Source organism: Kogia breviceps, chromosome 15 (genome assembly GCF_026419965.1).
Source record: "Kogia breviceps isolate mKogBre1 chromosome 15, mKogBre1 haplotype 1, whole genome shotgun sequence".
Taxonomy (NCBI): Eukaryota; Metazoa; Chordata; class Mammalia; order Artiodactyla; family Physeteridae; genus Kogia; species Kogia breviceps.
This window is the reverse complement of record NC_081324.1, coordinates 74,377,526-74,395,297: the sequence shown is the minus strand read 5'-3', so window position 1 is coordinate 74,395,297 and position 17,772 is coordinate 74,377,526. Positions and strand designations below refer to the sequence as shown.

Here is a 17,772-nt window from a genome sequence, read left to right as displayed (position 1 = left end):
CATGAGGATTTTTTTAAAAACCCTTTTGTAAATATGACTGCTATACCTAATTTATCTTCCATCTAATTCTTTAAGCTTGTGTTAAATAGAAAGCTGGGACAGGGCAAAAGCATTTCTGACCAATAGAATATAGGTTTGTTGTTCTCAGCTTGCAATAATTATATTCTGACACACTTCAGGTCATGGCCTAGAGGGCTGGTGTAGCACGGGGTGGTGATCTTTGCATCATCAGTTGGCTTTTGAGCTCTATCCCTTTCTACCCATGGCTCCACTTCCCAACAGTGATTGTATCTCTGTTCAAACCTCATTTTGTGCCCTAGCTTCTGATCAGGGAGAGACAGAAGTGGGCATCAGCATTTAAACGTATTGCTCAGAAGCTGCTAGCCCGGCTTCACTGTCAGAAGGGCATCTCTAGGACCTTGGTTCTAAAATCTCTTAGCATAAGTGGGCAGTTGAGTTATAAATCTGTGAGTTTTCACTGTATATTCAAGTATCTGTGCTTGAGAAAAACAAATGTCGTATATTAATGCATGTATGTTGAATCTGAAAGAATTGGTATAGACGATCTTATTTCCAAAGTAGAAATAGAGACATAGACATGGATACCAAGGGGGAAGGGGGGAGGGTGGGATGAATTGGGAGATTGGGATTGACATATCTACACTATTGGTACTATGTATAAAATAGATAACTAATGAGAACCTACTGTATAGCACAGGGACCTCTACTCAGTGCTCTGTGGTGACCTAAATGGGAAGGAAATCCAAAGAGAGGGGATATATGTATATGTATAGCTGATTCACTTAGCTGTACAGTAGAAACTAACACAACATTGTAAAGCAACTATACTCCAATAAAAATTAAAAAAAAAAAAAAAGTATCCATGCTTGCCCTTCTCTGTTTTCAAGAAGTTTCACTAACTGAGGAAAAAATCAAAAGAAAAGTGTATTTCAAATCTCATTATTCTGGCTCTGATTACTGTGTTTCTAAGGAAGAGGTTAAGTAAACATTTCATATAGTGAAGAATCCTTTTCAAAGTTTTATTTCTCAAATAGCTTGATGTGGATGTGGGGGGTAAATAAGGGATTAATCCAAGCCTGGTGTTTGGTTTTACTCCAGTTTTCAATCATCCAGCATCCTAGAAGAACTATATTGTTCATGAGTTGGTCAATAAAGGCACATTATTTTATACTAATAAAAATCAAGCTTTAATTTTTCTTCCCACAAATACTGTGTCTGAAGAAGTGTTTTGAAAACAACATGTGTGCACATGCACACACACACACACACACACACACACACACACACACACAACCGAATTGTAATAGGGAAAGGAGATCCCCAGGAGTGATATGAGAGGGCGTGTTGTCCTCAGTGGCTTTTTGTATCTTTGTTTGATATTTTGCTGATGGTTGTGTGCGACAGGAGTGACTAATTCTTCTGAATGTACATGATGCTGAAGCTGATAAAAGTAAAGCATTTTATTAATCTGGGACTAGGACTCTCTGCTTGAAATTTATTTTTATTACTACTAAGAAAGCAGCTATTTAATCACATTAAAGTAGATAATTGGGGAGAGAGCATGGAGGGGGCTAGGTCCTGGAGGTAAAAGCAAAACACAATACAGCAAGGAAAACATACCTTAAACCGTAATGCCCAGCCCAAGTCCCAGAATAGGAAAATGGAGACTGTGGTGTGGACTGTTTCCTACAGGAGTTTGAAGCTAAGAAAGATCACGATTGTAGTATTATACTGTATGTGTTAAACCTTCTGATAGTATTAGAAATATGTCTCTGGAAAGCTAAAGCTCTATGCTCTGCATCTTTTATTCTTGGTAGTTTTTGGCACCCCCAGATGGTTTTTCCTTGAGTGACTGATGTATTTCAATTACCAACTAGCTCTTTGAAAGAACATCTACTCCTTAAATGGAAAATCTGCTTTGTAAGGCTTTTTGCTGTGGGATTGAAAGTTGTATTTGGAAGGTCGATGTAGGGCTTTTCTTTTTGGAAAGGTCGTTGTCTGCTGTCATCTTATTTGGAACAGAGTTTTTTAATATAAAAACTAGAGTTTAGATTTACATATCTCCAAAAGTAACTTACATGTTCATACTTTAAAAAAATTGCCTTTACAAGTCTCCATTTTAGGTATTCATGAAGATCATTATTCAAGGGTTTGATGTCCATGTATTTCGCTAATTTTTACAGTGACCAGGGTTCATTTCAGGAATCCATATGGGATCTCAATAGCCTCATTGGTGCATAAATGAGTAGAAATGGGTACAGACAACATTCTCTGATATTCAGAAGTCTTTAAAGTACCCATGGCTTCCAGTTTTGCCTGCAGTTCCAATAGGTCGTTGTTTCTTCAAATCATGGTGCTTCCTCAGTCTGTCCTATTGGTAGCTGCCCAGGCCCTTTTCTAGCTTTGCAAGTGATACTTTACTGCAGTATTAAAGGAGGACTATCTTAAAAAAAGAAGCCAGAGAACTGTAGTTGCCTTCTTAGTGTGTTAAAGTACTGCATTCCTTTTTTGTGGCCCCTTATTTTTCTCTTGCCATTTTTCTAAAGTGGTATTCAATGGACCACTCAGAAGTTAAAACTTCCTCTACACTTGGTAAGGCTGAGTTCTTTCCTTTAATCATAGCTATTTTGGAACTGTAATTAATAAATTTGATTAGAATCACCAAAGTCAAATTTTTATCCTGATTAGTTGCTGGATCATATGTTCCTAACCAGCCATTTTTTTTCAAACTGTAAGGTCCTATTGCAAGGGCTAATGGTAAACCTTGCTATGTTTTCCAAACCAAGAGGCATTGGATAGGCATATGTGTTTAGGGTATCCTGGCCTCTTCTTGACTGAGCGTATCACTGTCCTTTAATCAAGCTAGAAGGTACACTTGAGCTTTTTCAGATAGTCCTTCTTTAAACCTGCAGGATCACAAGTAATCTTTTTAATTTTCTTGTGTCCGTCCGTCTTTAATTTCTCCAGATACTGCAGGCAAACAGCTCGCCGAGGTGTCCCATGGGGGTTTAAAAGCCGCATCGAATGCAGTTGAATTAGCGCCCGTGGCGCAATCCCGCGGCCTGAAATGAACCCTGCGAGGCTGTGTATCAGAGGGTATGTTGTTGACTATTGGCCTATTTTCCTGTTGGGCAAATTATTCGGTCATAATGGAGATGGGGGCAGAGCTGACTGAGGCTGTGCAAAAAGACTGTCTTTTCTAGAAAGGATCTTTGGGGGCAGACATCAGCTTTGAGTTTAGTACTTAGCCCAAAAGGGTGCCCTTCTGACTTCCGATACTGATGGCATAGGCCCACACCCATGAAATGTTCTTCCCTGAGGTTTTCTTCTGTTGTGCCAGAATTTCTGTTTAGGTTTCTTTATCTTGCCTCTGTTCATGTTTCATCTGTATATATGTATTAATCTAATTAAAGCACATGTGGTGTATGTTATGGGATTTTCTAGCATAGTAGTTTGGATGGACAGGTAACCTGTTTTTGCATTTTCTGTCCTCAGAATGGATGATGACATGAATTTTTATAGGTCTTTTGTTTGGTGTCTTCTATCTTGATGCAATGCACATACTCCTGTGTTTGTGATATACTATTCAGAAGTAAACAAAACCAAGGAGCAGCCTGTCTTTTTTCTGAAGGACAATAATTTTTATTTGTGGTGGTGGTGGGATGGTTATATTATTCTGGTGTTTTGGGAACCTTTGTATAAAACAAAGTTTATCTTAGATGCAGAAAAACATGGAGTAATATCCCTTCCACAATGGCACTAACCAAAACCTTGACTGATGTGGTATAACAAAACCTTCAGTCCTGTTGAAATGAGCATAACTGCTAGGAGAATGTCTACATGGTGGTAGCAGCAGCTAAATATTATTAGTAGTAATATTAGTGAAGAAGACATTTGACTCCAGAATAGGATAGAAGAAAAATATCATTTTTAAAAGCTGATAAGAATTTTAAAGAATTAGATTCAACATCTTAATTTTAATTTGAGTGTTGTTTTGTTTTGTCTGGCAAGGTTTGTCTTCATTGCCTGACATGTGAAATGTTTATACCAAGGTGATGTCTTTCCTTCCCAGACCTCAGAATATATTATTCAAGCTTACAAATATGGTGCATTTGAGAAGATCCCAGAGTTTATCGCTTTTAGGAACAGGCTGAATAATTCTCTTCATTTTGCACAAGTCCGTACTGAAAGGATGTTGTTAGACCTTCTACTTGAAGCAAATGTGTAAGTATTGCACAAGAGCTAATAAGGAACTAAGAGATTAGATCAGATGCTGAGAGCCATTAATGGGCCTCATGGGTGTCATTAGTGGGCTTAAGCTAAAGAAAAATGGGGGAAAAAAATGTAGGAGGGAACAGGGAAGAAAGGGGAAGGTATCTGTCATGGGGAGTGATACGGTACTGCCAGCACCATCCCAGGTTCCATACAGAAACCAACTCAGGTTTCTGAGGTCATCATCCCTGGCCCATATAATGTTTACAAGCTTCTCCATACCCTGCAAACATGGGATTTCAGGAATTAATGCTGATGAACTTTATTTTGGTTGGGCCTCCAGATGCCTTTCTTTTGCTGTGTAGCAGGCCAGAACCAGTGCTTGGTTCTATTTCACATTATATGAGCTTTTACTTCCGAATATTAAAACCTTCCTTTCTTCCTTCATTCTTTCCTTTTCTCTCTTTCTAGTAAAACAAAGTCCTGGCTAACATGTTTTCATGACTTTTTTATTATTGAATAATACTTAAATAAATTTTCATTATCACAGATCAACCAGCTTAGCAGAAAGTATAAAGTCAATGAATCTTCGGCCAGAAGAAGATGACATTCCATGGGAAGCCTTGCGAGACAACAGAGACTTAAATGTTTTCTTTAGCTGGGATCCAAAAGACAGGTAACTTGAATTTAACCCTAAGCAATTTATTTTTAAAGAATCAAGATGAATTTAAGAGTTTTATATATTATATATTACGTATCTATAATAACATTTTTATTGTAGGGATCAGAAAATATAGGTAAGCCAAAGGAAGAAAAGAAAACCTCACCCCTATGTTGAGATTACTGGTTAATCTAAAAGTTAATTGCTCCTTTACAGCATACATGAAAACGGATTCCAGATGGATTAAAGATTATATGTTAAAACTTAGAAGAAAATATAAAAAATATTTTTAAATGGTTGGGAAAGTCTTTCTCAGCATTACATCAGATCTGGAAACAAAGGATTTGACTTCTAAATATTAGTCTTCTGTATAGAAGTAAATTTGTTAACAAGTTCTAGAGGTATCTGGTAAATTGGTAAATTTCTTCATATATATTAATATCCTTCACATATACAGAGAACTCAATAAATCAATAAGATAAATGAAAAACAAATGGGGCAAAGGGTTTAATAGGAAATTAAAGAAATGTACTTTACAGCAATAAAGATTTGTATTTTAATCTATCAGATGAAGATTTAACCTACGATATAAAAAAAGATTAATCCTTGTTCTCAGCTAGGTTATGGGAAAGTGGTTGTTGTGAGTTTACATGGCAGTAAAACTTTATATAACCTTTCTATAGGGAATTTTAGTTATATGTATCAAGATTGAAAAGGCTACGTACCATTTAATTCAGCAGAACCACTTCTAGGAAAGTGGAAACTAAGGAATAAGTGCACAAGTATGCAGAGACATGTATACAAGGTAGTTCTGAATATGCTGTAATTTGGGGGCTGCCAAGACTACATTCAGTGATCTGCCAGGACTCATGGGATTCTGCATGTAGTTGGACTCACAACGAAGTATTTTTTTATAACAAAAGGATACAACAGGATCAGCAAAGGGAAAGACATACAGGTGGAGTTTGGAAAACTCCATGCACAGACTTCCAGCGTTCTCTCCCTCCTACGAAGGAATATATTGCGCGTGCTCCTTTCTCCAGCAGCAAAAAAAGTGGTATTTCTGTGCAGTATTTCTGCCCAGAGAAGCCCATTAAAGATTTGGTGCCCAAGGTTTTCATTGGCTGGTGATGTAGGCACCCTCATTCTATCATGTACCAACATTTCAGACTCCCAGAAGGAAAGCACTGTTTACCCTTAACCACATAATTTGTACAATCTAAGCAGGTGAGCCACTCTTGTCATTTAGGGAATGGTTGGCCTGCTAGGTTCCCAGACATCAGGCAAGGGCCAACCTTGCAAGTAGGCCCTTCTGAAGATAATAGCCTCAGGGCTGCTATGTTAACTTTTTTTTTTTTTTTAAAGAATATTTGGTGGGGGGATTTTTTATTTATTTATTTGTTTGTTTTTATTTTTGACTGTGTTGGGTCTTCGTTGCTGTGTGTGGGCTTTCTCTAGTTGCGGTGAGTGGGGGCTACTTTGTTGCAGTGAGTAGCCTTCTCACTGTCGTGGCTTCTCTTGTTGTGGAGCACGGGCTTTAGGCATGCAGGCTTCAGTAGTTGTGGCATGTAGGCTCAGTGTTTGTGGCTTGTGGGCTCTAGAGCACAGGTTCAGTAGTTGTGGTGCACAGGCTTAGTTACTCCGCGGCATGTGGGATCTCCCCAGGTCAGGGATCGAACCCATGTCCCCTGCATTGGCAGGCAGATTCTTAACCACTGCACCACCAGGCAAGCCCTATGTTAACTGTTTTCTGTACACACTGTCATAAAAAGATGAAGTTTGCAAAATAGTATAAACACTGTGAACACATTTTATCTGTTTAAAGTATATTTATTACATAAATATTTGTAGTTCATTTTCGTACATCGTATTGCAAAAGTCTGAAAGGATCTATACCAAGCATGTTTATATTGTGGGTTCTCCATCAGTAGTAATGTTGTAGTTATGACTTGTTGATATTTCAGTTATAAACTTTAATTTTGAACTGTTTATGCAAAATAACTGGATTTATGTTTATTAGGCTGAAAGTTGACAATTTTGGCTACCGTTTGTGGATTTTGACTTAGATTCATTATGCATATCAGAATCTTTTTTTTAATAAGAGCATGGAAAAACATTTGTTGTAAACTGCTCTTTAACAAAGAATATTTAGTTTTTTTAAACATAAAGTTTGACTGGCAGTTAACAGTGTGAAGCAGATCATATTTGTATTGATTGAAAAATGAAACTTAGAAACTTAGATTTTAAAAGTAGTGACAGTGCTTAGCTTACTATTTATCATTTGAATCATTTAAATTTAGTGAGAATATTAATTGAGAATGTTTTTCTTTCTAATTTTTATACTCTAAATCATGGCTTTAAAAATAATAATGCATAATGAAACAATTCCAACATGAACAGTGTTTTTTACTTTTGTTACATAAAAATAATTTGAGTGCTTGCTTAATATACCTTGAGTAGTTATCTAGTAAATCACTAAATAGATAGTGTCACTCAACAAATAATGTTATTATTTTCTGAAGGAATAAAGATTTCCAGTCATTAAACAAAAACTAAATAATCAAGTGTTCTGTATCAGGAATTCTAAATATGCCTTTCTAAGATCATTTTTATGTGTCATTTTTACCCTGAAAGTTTTAACTAATCGAAGTGATGGTTCAAAATAAATTTTAGAAAACTGAGGATAGCATGGATTCTCTTCCTATAACAGAATCTCAGTGGAATATTTTTCCCAAGACTAATACAAATTTAATCTGATTTTTTAAGACTTTGTTAGCTTCCATTTAAATGATAGTATAGGGACTTCCCCGGAAATCCGGTCCGATGGTTAAAACTCCACCTTCCAATGCAGGGGGTACGGGTTTGACCCCTGGTCAGGGAACTAAGATCCCACATGCCGCGGGGTGCAGTCAAAAATTTAAAAAAAAAAAAGATGGTACAAGCATATACTCTTTGGTAGCATTTTTTGTTCTTCAGCCAAACAGAAGTGATTTTAATAAGGCTTAATAATATTTAATGGCAACCTTCTGTTCTATTTTTAAAATCTAGTCTTTTGACCACTTTGACTTTTTAAATACATGACATCTTTACCACGTGCACTGAAGGTCTATTATAGGGAGGACTGGTTGGGAGACAATAAAAGTTTTGATTGTAAGTCATTCGTTTAATTAAAAAACATTGCAAATACTTCATGTTGTTATTTATATAAAATCAGAAAAAGGACATTCTTGTCAAGTTCCAAAATTTGTATATACTTTTAGGTCATAAGAGTTTATAGTTTTATTTATGACTTTGTAGATTATGTTATTTATGTGTGAAACAAAGGAAAATATATTGAGAAAGAATTATGTTTATGGAGGAGTTTTTTAATGTGTTACATTTCTTAAATGTAAATATATATTTCTAATGCGTACTTAAGTAATATTTAAGGAAACCAAAGTAATGCATTGTTGTGCACATTGGCAGTGTCAAAAATAAAACCATTTTGGTGGTTAAAAAATATATATATTGTGGGTTCTTGGTTATCAGGTCCCGTTTTCCTTTTACTTTTTTTACTTTTCTGTCATTTGAATTTTTTATATTATGTATTTTATCATCAGAAAAATGAATCTCACGTAAGGGGAAAATGACTTTTTAGGTAGGTTATCTTTCCCATTTTATGGATACCTAAATGGGAACTTGGACTGTTTTGGTTTGTCCAAGATCATTCAGCTATTAAATGAAAGCTGGGACCATTCAAAGTCGTCTTGACTGATGAAAGTGAACTTTGAAAGCTTTAAAGTTAACATGAATAAAATGGATGGTTTGCGGATGTTTCTTTTTAAGGGATGTTTCTGAAGAACATAAGAAACTTTCCTTGGAGGAGGAGACAATATGGTTAAGAATCCGTTCCTTAACTTTGAGGCTGATCAGTGGACTTCCAAGTCTTAACCATTCTGTTGGGCCAGAGAACTCAGAGAAGACCACTGAGAATGGAGTATCCTCCCGGATTGATATTTTCCGTTTGCTCCTTCAACAGCTGGAGGTGGCCCTGGAGACGGGAAAGCGATTTATTGAGAATGACATTCAGGTATCATCAGTGCGTGTTTACAATCAAAGCTGCAATAATATGTGACTGTCTTTTTGAAAATAGGAATTGGGGATGGATGAGTAGTAAAGAACAGTATTTTGTCCCACTTTATGGCATCTACAGGAAAAAGACAAACTTTAAACTTGGGGAATTGCAGAGGCTTCCTCAATATCCAAATTGGATAGTGAGGAAAAGCAAAATAGCTTTTTTGTGATGGTAAACTTTTTAATACCTGTCAACAAATAAATACAGCGTTTCTGTTTTCACCATAATGATTTGGTTATTATTAGCTTGCTGATCAGTGCTTTGTAACTTAATCATGGAGATAGATTTTTATCCAGTTCCTTGTTTTCTCATTTTGTATTTTATGAATTTAAATTTCAGTGGATTTAAAGAACATTTAAAGAACTTTTTTTCCTTTCCAGTATCCTTTCCTTGGTCCTGTACCTACCAGAATGGCTGGATTCTTTAATTCTGGCTGTTCACAGTGTCAGACCAGCTCTTTTTATCTTGTTAGTGATATTTATGAGCTGGACATCAATGGTTTAGGTAAGTGTATACTTGCATGAGTATATTTACTGGGTCTTTGTCACTGAAAACTTAGTAAATGCAACAAAATATCTATAACCTCACATATTTGGAAAAATCTGGAGGAGATGGGAGCTGGAAACTGTTCTGGAATGTCTAGTTTGCTATACAAGAAAGTCCATTAAACAGTTTACAAAATAATGTTTAGAAGTTTAAGTCCGTTCCGTATTTTTTTTTAATCCGCCCTGCTGCGCCCCCCACACCCTGTCCCTGCACCTCTAAATGCCGCTCACTCCCTTTCCCTCATTTTCCCACTTTTGTTTTAAGTCTGTTCCATATTTAAAATCAATTTTTAGGGCCAAAAGTTGAAGAAATCCTTGATTTGTTGAAATATTGTTGGATTTCAAGTTGAATTCTTTTCATTCATTCATTTAAAAATTTTTTTAAAATTGAAGTATAGTTGATTTATAATGTTATGTTAGTTTCTGGTATACAGCAAAGTGATTCAGTTATACCTGTGTATATATACAGGTATTTTCATATTCTTTTCCATTCTGGTTTATGATAGGATATTGAATATAGTTCCCTGTGCTATACAGTAGAACCTTGTTGTTTATCTGTTTTATGTATAGTAGTTTGTATCTGCTAATCCCAAACTCCTAATTTATCCCTCCTCCATCCCCTTTCCCCTTTGATAACCATAAATTTGTTTTCTATGTGTATGAGTCTGTTTCTGTTTTATAAATAACTTCATTTGTATCAGATTAAATTCTTTCCTTAAAAATGAAGGCCTAGGGACTACCCTGGTGGTCCAGTGGGTAAGGCTCTGTGCTCCCAATGCAGGGGGCCAGGGTTCAATCCCTGGTTGGGGAACTAGATCCCGCATGCATGCCGTAACTAAGAGTTTGCATGCCACAACTAAGAAGTCTGCATGCTGCAACTAAAGATCCTGCATGCCACAACAAAGACCTGGTGTGGCCAAAATAAATAAATATTTTAAAAAAGAAAGAAGAAGGCCTAAACTTTGTAGAGAAAAGATTTTTTTCTAAGCTGTCAACCCAGCGAGAGTCACAAATACCATATAGGTCATGTTTTTTTTGTTTGTGTTTTGTTTTTCCCAAGTCATAAGGTTTGTGGATCCTGTCATTTAGAATATTTGAAACACGTAGATTTCCGGTCCTCCTAGAGAATCTTAGGTAGAGCTTTTGGCAGAACAGTAATCAATACCTTTCTTTGCCTTTTTTCTTTCCTTTTCTCTTTCCTTTTCTCCTTTTCCTGTCCTTCATCTTTCTCTCAGTAATGGAATTTAGAGCCTGTGGGTCTTAAGAGAAAAGAAAATGTCCTTGCCTATGCTTCCAGGTATTGGTCTTGCTTCTTTATCTTACTAAAAACTGAATTGAAAGTTTTTCATTGTGTTTCAATTTTAGAGGATACAATGGAGATCCAGGATCGAGTAGAGAATAGTCTTAAGTCTTTACTAGAACAGTTAAAAGGTAAGTGGTCTTACTGTGGATTCCCATATTGTATCTGATTATCTGACAGTAACTCATTTTTTCATAGAAACTTGCAAGAGGTTTTGAAAAATAATAATGCACACTTTTTGGTATTTTTAAAGACTTTGTTTCTAACTTTAAAAAGTTTTGATTACAAAAGTAGTAGACACCTATTGTAAAACAGTACACAGGTGGGTATGGTCTTTTCCCCTTTCCCAGCCCCATTCCTGCAGAGGTAAGTAGGTACGTGCTGTTGGCACTTTGCAGTCTGTATTTCTACATACCACCTCAACAGTCATACATGTATGTTTGGAAATAAATAGTAGTGATTTTTTAAAAAAAAATATATGAGAAGGTATAATACATGCTTTTCTGGCTTTAATTATTTGTTATCTTGGACATTTTACCATGTCAGTTATATACACACCCCATTTGTTTTAAGGGCTGCATAATATTCGACAGTATTGTATCAATGTACCAGATTTATTTATATGCTCTGAGTATATAATATATTATGCATAACAATGCTGACATAAATGTATTGGGACACAATTGTTTGGGTACTTATTTGAGTATTTCCTTGGGGTTAAATTCCTAGCAGTGAAATTATTTGGTAAAGGATATACATATGCATTTTCTTTTAACTCTCTCAAATACTTTAAAAAATTATTATTATTTTATTTAACTATAGTTGATTTACAATACTGTGTTAGTTTCAGGTATACAGCTTCAGATTCTTTTCCATTCTAGATTATTGTGCATTTTAAATCTATAAGGGTCTTTCTTTTTAGGAGCCTAAAAAGTCTTTTATTTTGTTGCTCAAAAGAAGACAGAATTGAAAGATGATCAAGATTATGAGAATAAAACCTGGTATTTGTTATGAAGGTGCATTTCTACCATGCACATTGGTCTTTTAGTCTATAATGGCGCAAGTTCTTTTAAACCATCCACTTGAAGTCTTATCTTTGTTGTGCCAATGGCCTATCTGTGGAAAGGCATATCTGGTGTTTATTTATTTTTTAAACAGTTATACCATATTTTATTTTATTTATTTTTTAAAAAAATTATTTATTTATTTGGTTGTGCTGGGTCTTAGTTGTGGCAGGCAGGCTTCTTAGTTGCGGCTCACAGGCTCCTTAGTTGCAGCACATGGGCTTCCTTAGTTGTGGCATGTGAACTCTCAATTGCGGCATGCATGTGGGATCTAGTTCCCTGACCATGGATTAACCCAGGCCACCTGCACTGGAAGCATGGAGTCTTAATCATTGGACCACCAGGGAAGTCCCCGTAGCTGGTGTTTAGACCCTAGAATATATAATTTATAAGTCTGCCTTTTATGTTTTGAAGACAGTAGAGCAGTAGTCATGTGGCTTTTTAAAGAGCTTAAAATAGGGCTTCCCTGGTGGCACAGTGGTTGGGAGTCTGCCTGCCAATGCAGGGGACACGGGTTCAAGCCCTGGTCCGGGAAGATCCCACATGCTGTGGAGCAGCTAAGCCCGTGAGCCACAACTGCTGAGCCTGCACTCTAGGGCCCATGAGCCACAACTACTGAGCCCACGTGCCACAACTACTGAAACCCGCACGCCTAGAGCCTGTGCTCCGTGACAAGAGAAGCCACTGCAATGAGAAGCCTGTGCACCACAATGAAGAGTAGTCCCTGCTCGCCACAACTAGAGAAAGCTGGCGGGCAGCAACAAAGACCCAGTGCAGCCAAAAACAATAAATAAATAAAATAAAATAATAAAATAAACTTTAAAAAATAAAGAGCTTAAAATAGATATTCTTTGGTGTTTTGTTTCATTGGGGTGGGGGAGCTTTCTGGATTAAATCTTTATATTTTCTTATTCTTTATTAGATTGTGCATTGTGTTCCTAAAAATAACATTGAAACAAAAGCTGAATAAAACCATAAAATATTTTTCTGTTTTCAGATGTCTTCAGTAAATGTAAAGGTGATCTCTTAGAAGTTAAAGATGGTAACTTGAAAACACATCCTACTCTTTTAGAAAATCTAGTCTTCTTGGTTGAGGTATGTTTTTGTTCTCTTTGTGAAAAACTCAATTTTCCTTAATTGTATGCAGGATTAATTTTTCAAAAATGAACAGGTAATAGGCACCTTATGCCTGTAATTTAACCCCTCACTCCCACCTTTTGTTAATTGAAAAGCAATTTCAATTTTCTGAACTAATTCCTTCCAAGGATATCAGGAGAATTTCATTCATAATGTTAGGGTAAAACTTCTTGAAATTTGCTTTACAAATCTCTAAAGATTCCTCAGATTCACTGCAAATCTTGCTGTCTTCCGTTCATTTTCCTTTTTGACTCAACTATTATGTAGTTTAAGTTAATTCTGCCAGCTTTCTAACTTTGTTGCTGCTGTTCACTAATTGCTGGGATTCTGCATTATGAAGGAGAATCCAGGAGCTGATGTAGCAAAACACTTTTTTTCTTTTAGCCAGAGAGAGAAAGAAGAGGATCACAAACACTCATAATCCATTATCTTTTTTCTGTTTATTTTGTCACATGTTTATTTACTTTCTTTTTCTACTAGTCTGTAAGCTTCCTGAAGGCAATATTCTCTGTTTTGGTGACATTTTAAGTGCCTAAGAGATACTTAATGAGTGAATGAGAAATAATTGCATGTGTATATGTATGTTAATACACTGTAGCATAGGTGAAGACATGTAAACACCTAACTTAATTCAGAGAAGAATATGTGCTGACCAACTGGGGAGATTTCTTCATACACAATTTAAGGTTTGCAGGTGAGGCAGTATCTTATCTGGATGGAGAGGTGTGTGGGGAGAGGCATATTTTACAGAAACTCTGGATTCCATACCTAGGAATTTGGACTTTTCACTTCAGTGAAAAGGATGTTAATGGATCCCCATCTTCTGAAAGGAAGTGAAAGAAAACTGGACTGAGTAGAGCATGTGTCCTGAACCCCCAGGCCAAGGACTGTTAACCAGTCTGTTAACAGACTGTTAGGAACTGGGCCATACAGCAGGAGGTGAGCAGCAGGTGAGCGAAGCTTCATCTGTGTTTACAACCGCTCCCCATCACTTGCATTACCGCCTGAGCTCTGCCTCCTGTCAGATCAGCAGCGGCATTACATTCTCATAGGAGCGCGACCCCTACTGTGAGCTGTGCATGTGAGGGATCTAGGTTGTGCGCTCCTCACGAGAATCTAATGCCTGATGATCTAAGATGGAGCTGAGGCAGTGATACTAGCACTGGGGAGTGGCTGCAAATACAGATTATCATTAGCAGAGAGGTTTTGACTGCACAGAGACCATAATAAATCAATTGCTTGCAGACTCATATCAAAATGCTATCAGTGAGTGGCAAGTGAAAACAAGCTCAGGGCTCCCACTGATTCTGCATTATGGTGAGTTGTATAATTATTTCATTATATATTACAGTGTAATTATAATAGAAATAAAGCGCACAATAAACGTAATGAGCCTGAATCATCCCCAAACCATCCCCCCGTCCATGGAAAAATTGTCTTCCATGAAACCGGTCCCTGGTGCCAAAAAGGTTGGGGACTACTGGAGTAGAGGATGCGTTTAGAGCTGGGAGAGCCAGAAGAAAGAATAAAGACAGTATTCTGAGTAGGAGATGAAGACCTGGATCAATGTGGTGATTGTAGAAATTAGAGAGTGGAGAGTTACAAGAGAACTTGAAGAGATTTGCATAGAAGAGCTGTTTGCATAGAATTTGTTTAGTTCATAATCTTTGTTCTTGATAGATATCTTGAGTGTAATCCTTATTGATGAATTTGCAATTTTTCCTCTTTCAGACTATTTCTATTATCCTTTGGGTGTCCAGTTACTGTGAGAGTGTCCTGCGACCATACAAATTAAATTTACAGAAAAAGAAGAAGAAGAAAAAAGAAACCAGCATCATCATGGTAATAACAGAGAAAACACAAGTAACAATCTGGCTGCATGCTGCCTTTTCTTTTCACTGTTTTCCTGCATTTTGTAAGAGATCATAGGACCCAATATGCATTCATTTTCTCTCCCCAGCTTTTTAAAAAAATTACACACCTGCAGAAAAGCTGAAAGACTAGTATAATGACACCCAGACATCCTTACCTAGATTCACCACTTGTTAACAATTTGCCACATTTGCTTTCTCTCTCTCTTTCTCTCTCTCTCTCTCTCTCTCTCTCTCTCATTCTCTACCTCCCCTACCCCCATTTGTTGAACCATTTGAAAGAAAAGTACAGACTGTGATACTTAACACACCAGGGTAGAACAGGGGTAGTCTCCTACAAAACCATAATACTCAAGATATTTTCACACTCAAGATATTTAATATTGATACAATAATATTATAATGTCCATATTAACCTTTTCCCTGTTATCCCAGTTACATCCGTATAGTCTTTTTCAAAATACTAGAATCCTACTAAGGATCTGACACAGCTTTTAGTTGTCATTTCTCTGTACCTTTCTTTCATCAAGCGTACTTCCTTAGCTTTTGTTTGTCTTTATTGAAAAGTCTAGCTAGGTTTTTGGTAGATTGTCCCACAGTCTGGATTTGGCTAATTGTTTCCGTAGATTTAGGTTAAACATAGATGCTGTGTCCTTTTTAGCAATTGAATTAGGAGGCACTAATGCTGTTATGTCCCATTATTGATAATTTCAGATTTAATTATTTGATAAAGGAAGTATCTGCTGGATCTCTTTATTGTAAGAGTGTCTTTCCTCCCCATGTAATTAATCTGTGAGATGATGCTTTGAGGCTCTGAATATTCTGTTCCCCACCAGCCTTTTACCCACTGGTTTTAACATCCATTGTTAGTCTAACTTGCATGAATCATTTATTTCTTTGGTGGTTCCACAATGGTGATTTTAAAAAATTCTACCAATCATCTATCATTTATTAACTGGCATTCTGTAAAATAGAGCTGTATATATATATTTGTGTGTGTATGTGTGTGTGTGGTACGCGGGCCTCTCACTGTTGTGGCCTCTCCCGTTGCGGAGCACAGGCTCTGGATGCACAGGCTCAGTGGCCATGGCTCAAGGGCCCAGCAGCTCCGTGGCATGTGGGATCTTCCCGGACCGGGGCACAAACCCGTGTCCCCTGCATTGGCAGGCGGACTCTCAACCACTGTGCCGCCAGGAAAGCCCGAGCTGTATATTTTTAATATCACTGTGGACTCATTCTTTTTAAAATTTACCTTGTAAACCATTATCATCATTTTCTTTGGGATGCACAGATTTGGCTAATGGGAGCCACTTTAAGCTGGTTCCTGTCCTTGAACATCATTGGTCTTTGAGCCCTTACTGTCTGAAACAACAAAAATGCTCCAAGCACTTTGTACCCACCCACTGAACTGAAATCAGTCATTATTTTCAATGAGCCCTGGTTCCCTTATGGGGATGGTATTCAAAACACCAAGATCTAGTTGTTAGGTATACTAATTGCTATTAGGGTTTTACTGTTTCTAGTTAATGTCCGTGAAGAGAGACAGGAAATTTATTCACACACACGTTTTACATAATTAATTCTTACTGATACCTCTAGTTTTAGTCCAATATCAGTGTTCTTTCTTCCATTCCTTCCCTCATTCCATATTTGTAGTTTTTTCAGAGTAAGAACCATGGTTCCCAACAGCATCAATATATTTATTCATTGGCTGTTTCACAATAAATACTAAATAGTTTTGGAATTAGTACATTGGTTCCCCTACCAGTTCCAATAACAAAGCCACTAAATAAAGTTCAAATTTTTGCATTTCTTTTTTGTCCTTAGAATATGTTCCAGTGAATGTAGACAGTTGAGGTACTCTGTAAAAGCACTGGAATTAAAAACTTAGATTATTATTAGTGTGATGTAAATAAGATTCATCTACTTCTGTTTGTATTCAATTTTGGAGTTTCCTCCCATCTTAATTGATTTAATTTTTGCATGTGTAAAACATTAACATAATTTATATCCTTTTCATAAGGAAAGATGTTTAGGATTTATTCTCTAATGGCATGCTGTTTTGTTAATGTTTGAATTTATCTTATTATTATTAATGGAAGATTTTTGTTCACTGTAGGAATATAGTAACCATTGTCGTTTGAAAATGTTGATGGTTTTATTAGTAATATTAACTTCCTGCACAATTCAGTAACAGTTCAGGAATTTTTTAGATTTGACACTTGTCCTGGGTGTTGCCATTCATTCATTTCTCTCCTTCACTTTGTTCAAGATAATTTAACAGAACATGAGTGCAAAGTTTGAAAGAATTGATCAGAGTTGTGTGATTTTCTCTTCTAATGAAAACCTACACTCCTAGTGCTTGTCAAATAGCTTTTGGTATTTAGATTTTGTGAGAGTTTTTGTAGTTATTGCTTTTCTAATTTCCAAAAATGAGAATAGCTGCCTATTTTTCTGATTGTCAGTGTAACCTAAATATATGAATAAAGTGAAGATCACCCGTTTTCCCAGTAAACAGAGATAGCCACTGCATACAAACCAGAATCATGCTCTATAGAAAGTTCTGCAACTTTGCTATTTGTTTTTGTTTTCACTTAATAGGGTATCTTAGACATCTCTTTATTTCAGCAAATATAGATGTATCTCATTACTTTTAATGGTTATGTACTATCGTGTTATATTAATATACCATAACTTATTCCCATTGTTGAATGTTTAGTTGGTTCTGATTTTCTTGTAATATTATAAATAGTGCTGCTACTAAAATATGGACAAACACAAGATGAATTTGTAATATGATTTCCTTAGGCTGTCTCTTAGATCTGACATTACTATGTATACAGGTTT

The 17,772-nt window shown here is 36.4% G+C and overlaps 1 protein-coding gene across 2 annotated transcripts in view; it reads left to right on the top strand.

The window, feature by feature from the left end:
• NAA25 (N-alpha-acetyltransferase 25, NatB auxiliary subunit) overlaps window positions 1-17,772 on the top strand; it is a 74,914-nt gene that overhangs the window by 45,510 nt on the left and 11,632 nt on the right. For both annotated transcript variants that reach the window (XM_067016140.1, XM_059040518.2), the window contains 7 exons: window positions 4,094-4,245; window positions 4,784-4,909; window positions 8,720-8,963; window positions 9,389-9,512; window positions 10,919-10,984; window positions 12,915-13,012; window positions 14,786-14,896. In XM_067016140.1, coding sequence (XP_066872241.1) covers window positions 4,094-4,245; window positions 4,784-4,909; window positions 8,720-8,963; window positions 9,389-9,512; window positions 10,919-10,984; window positions 12,915-13,012; window positions 14,786-14,896 — 921 coding nt within the window. The remainder of the gene's footprint in view (window positions 1-4,093; window positions 4,246-4,783; window positions 4,910-8,719; window positions 8,964-9,388; window positions 9,513-10,918; window positions 10,985-12,914; window positions 13,013-14,785; window positions 14,897-17,772) is intronic.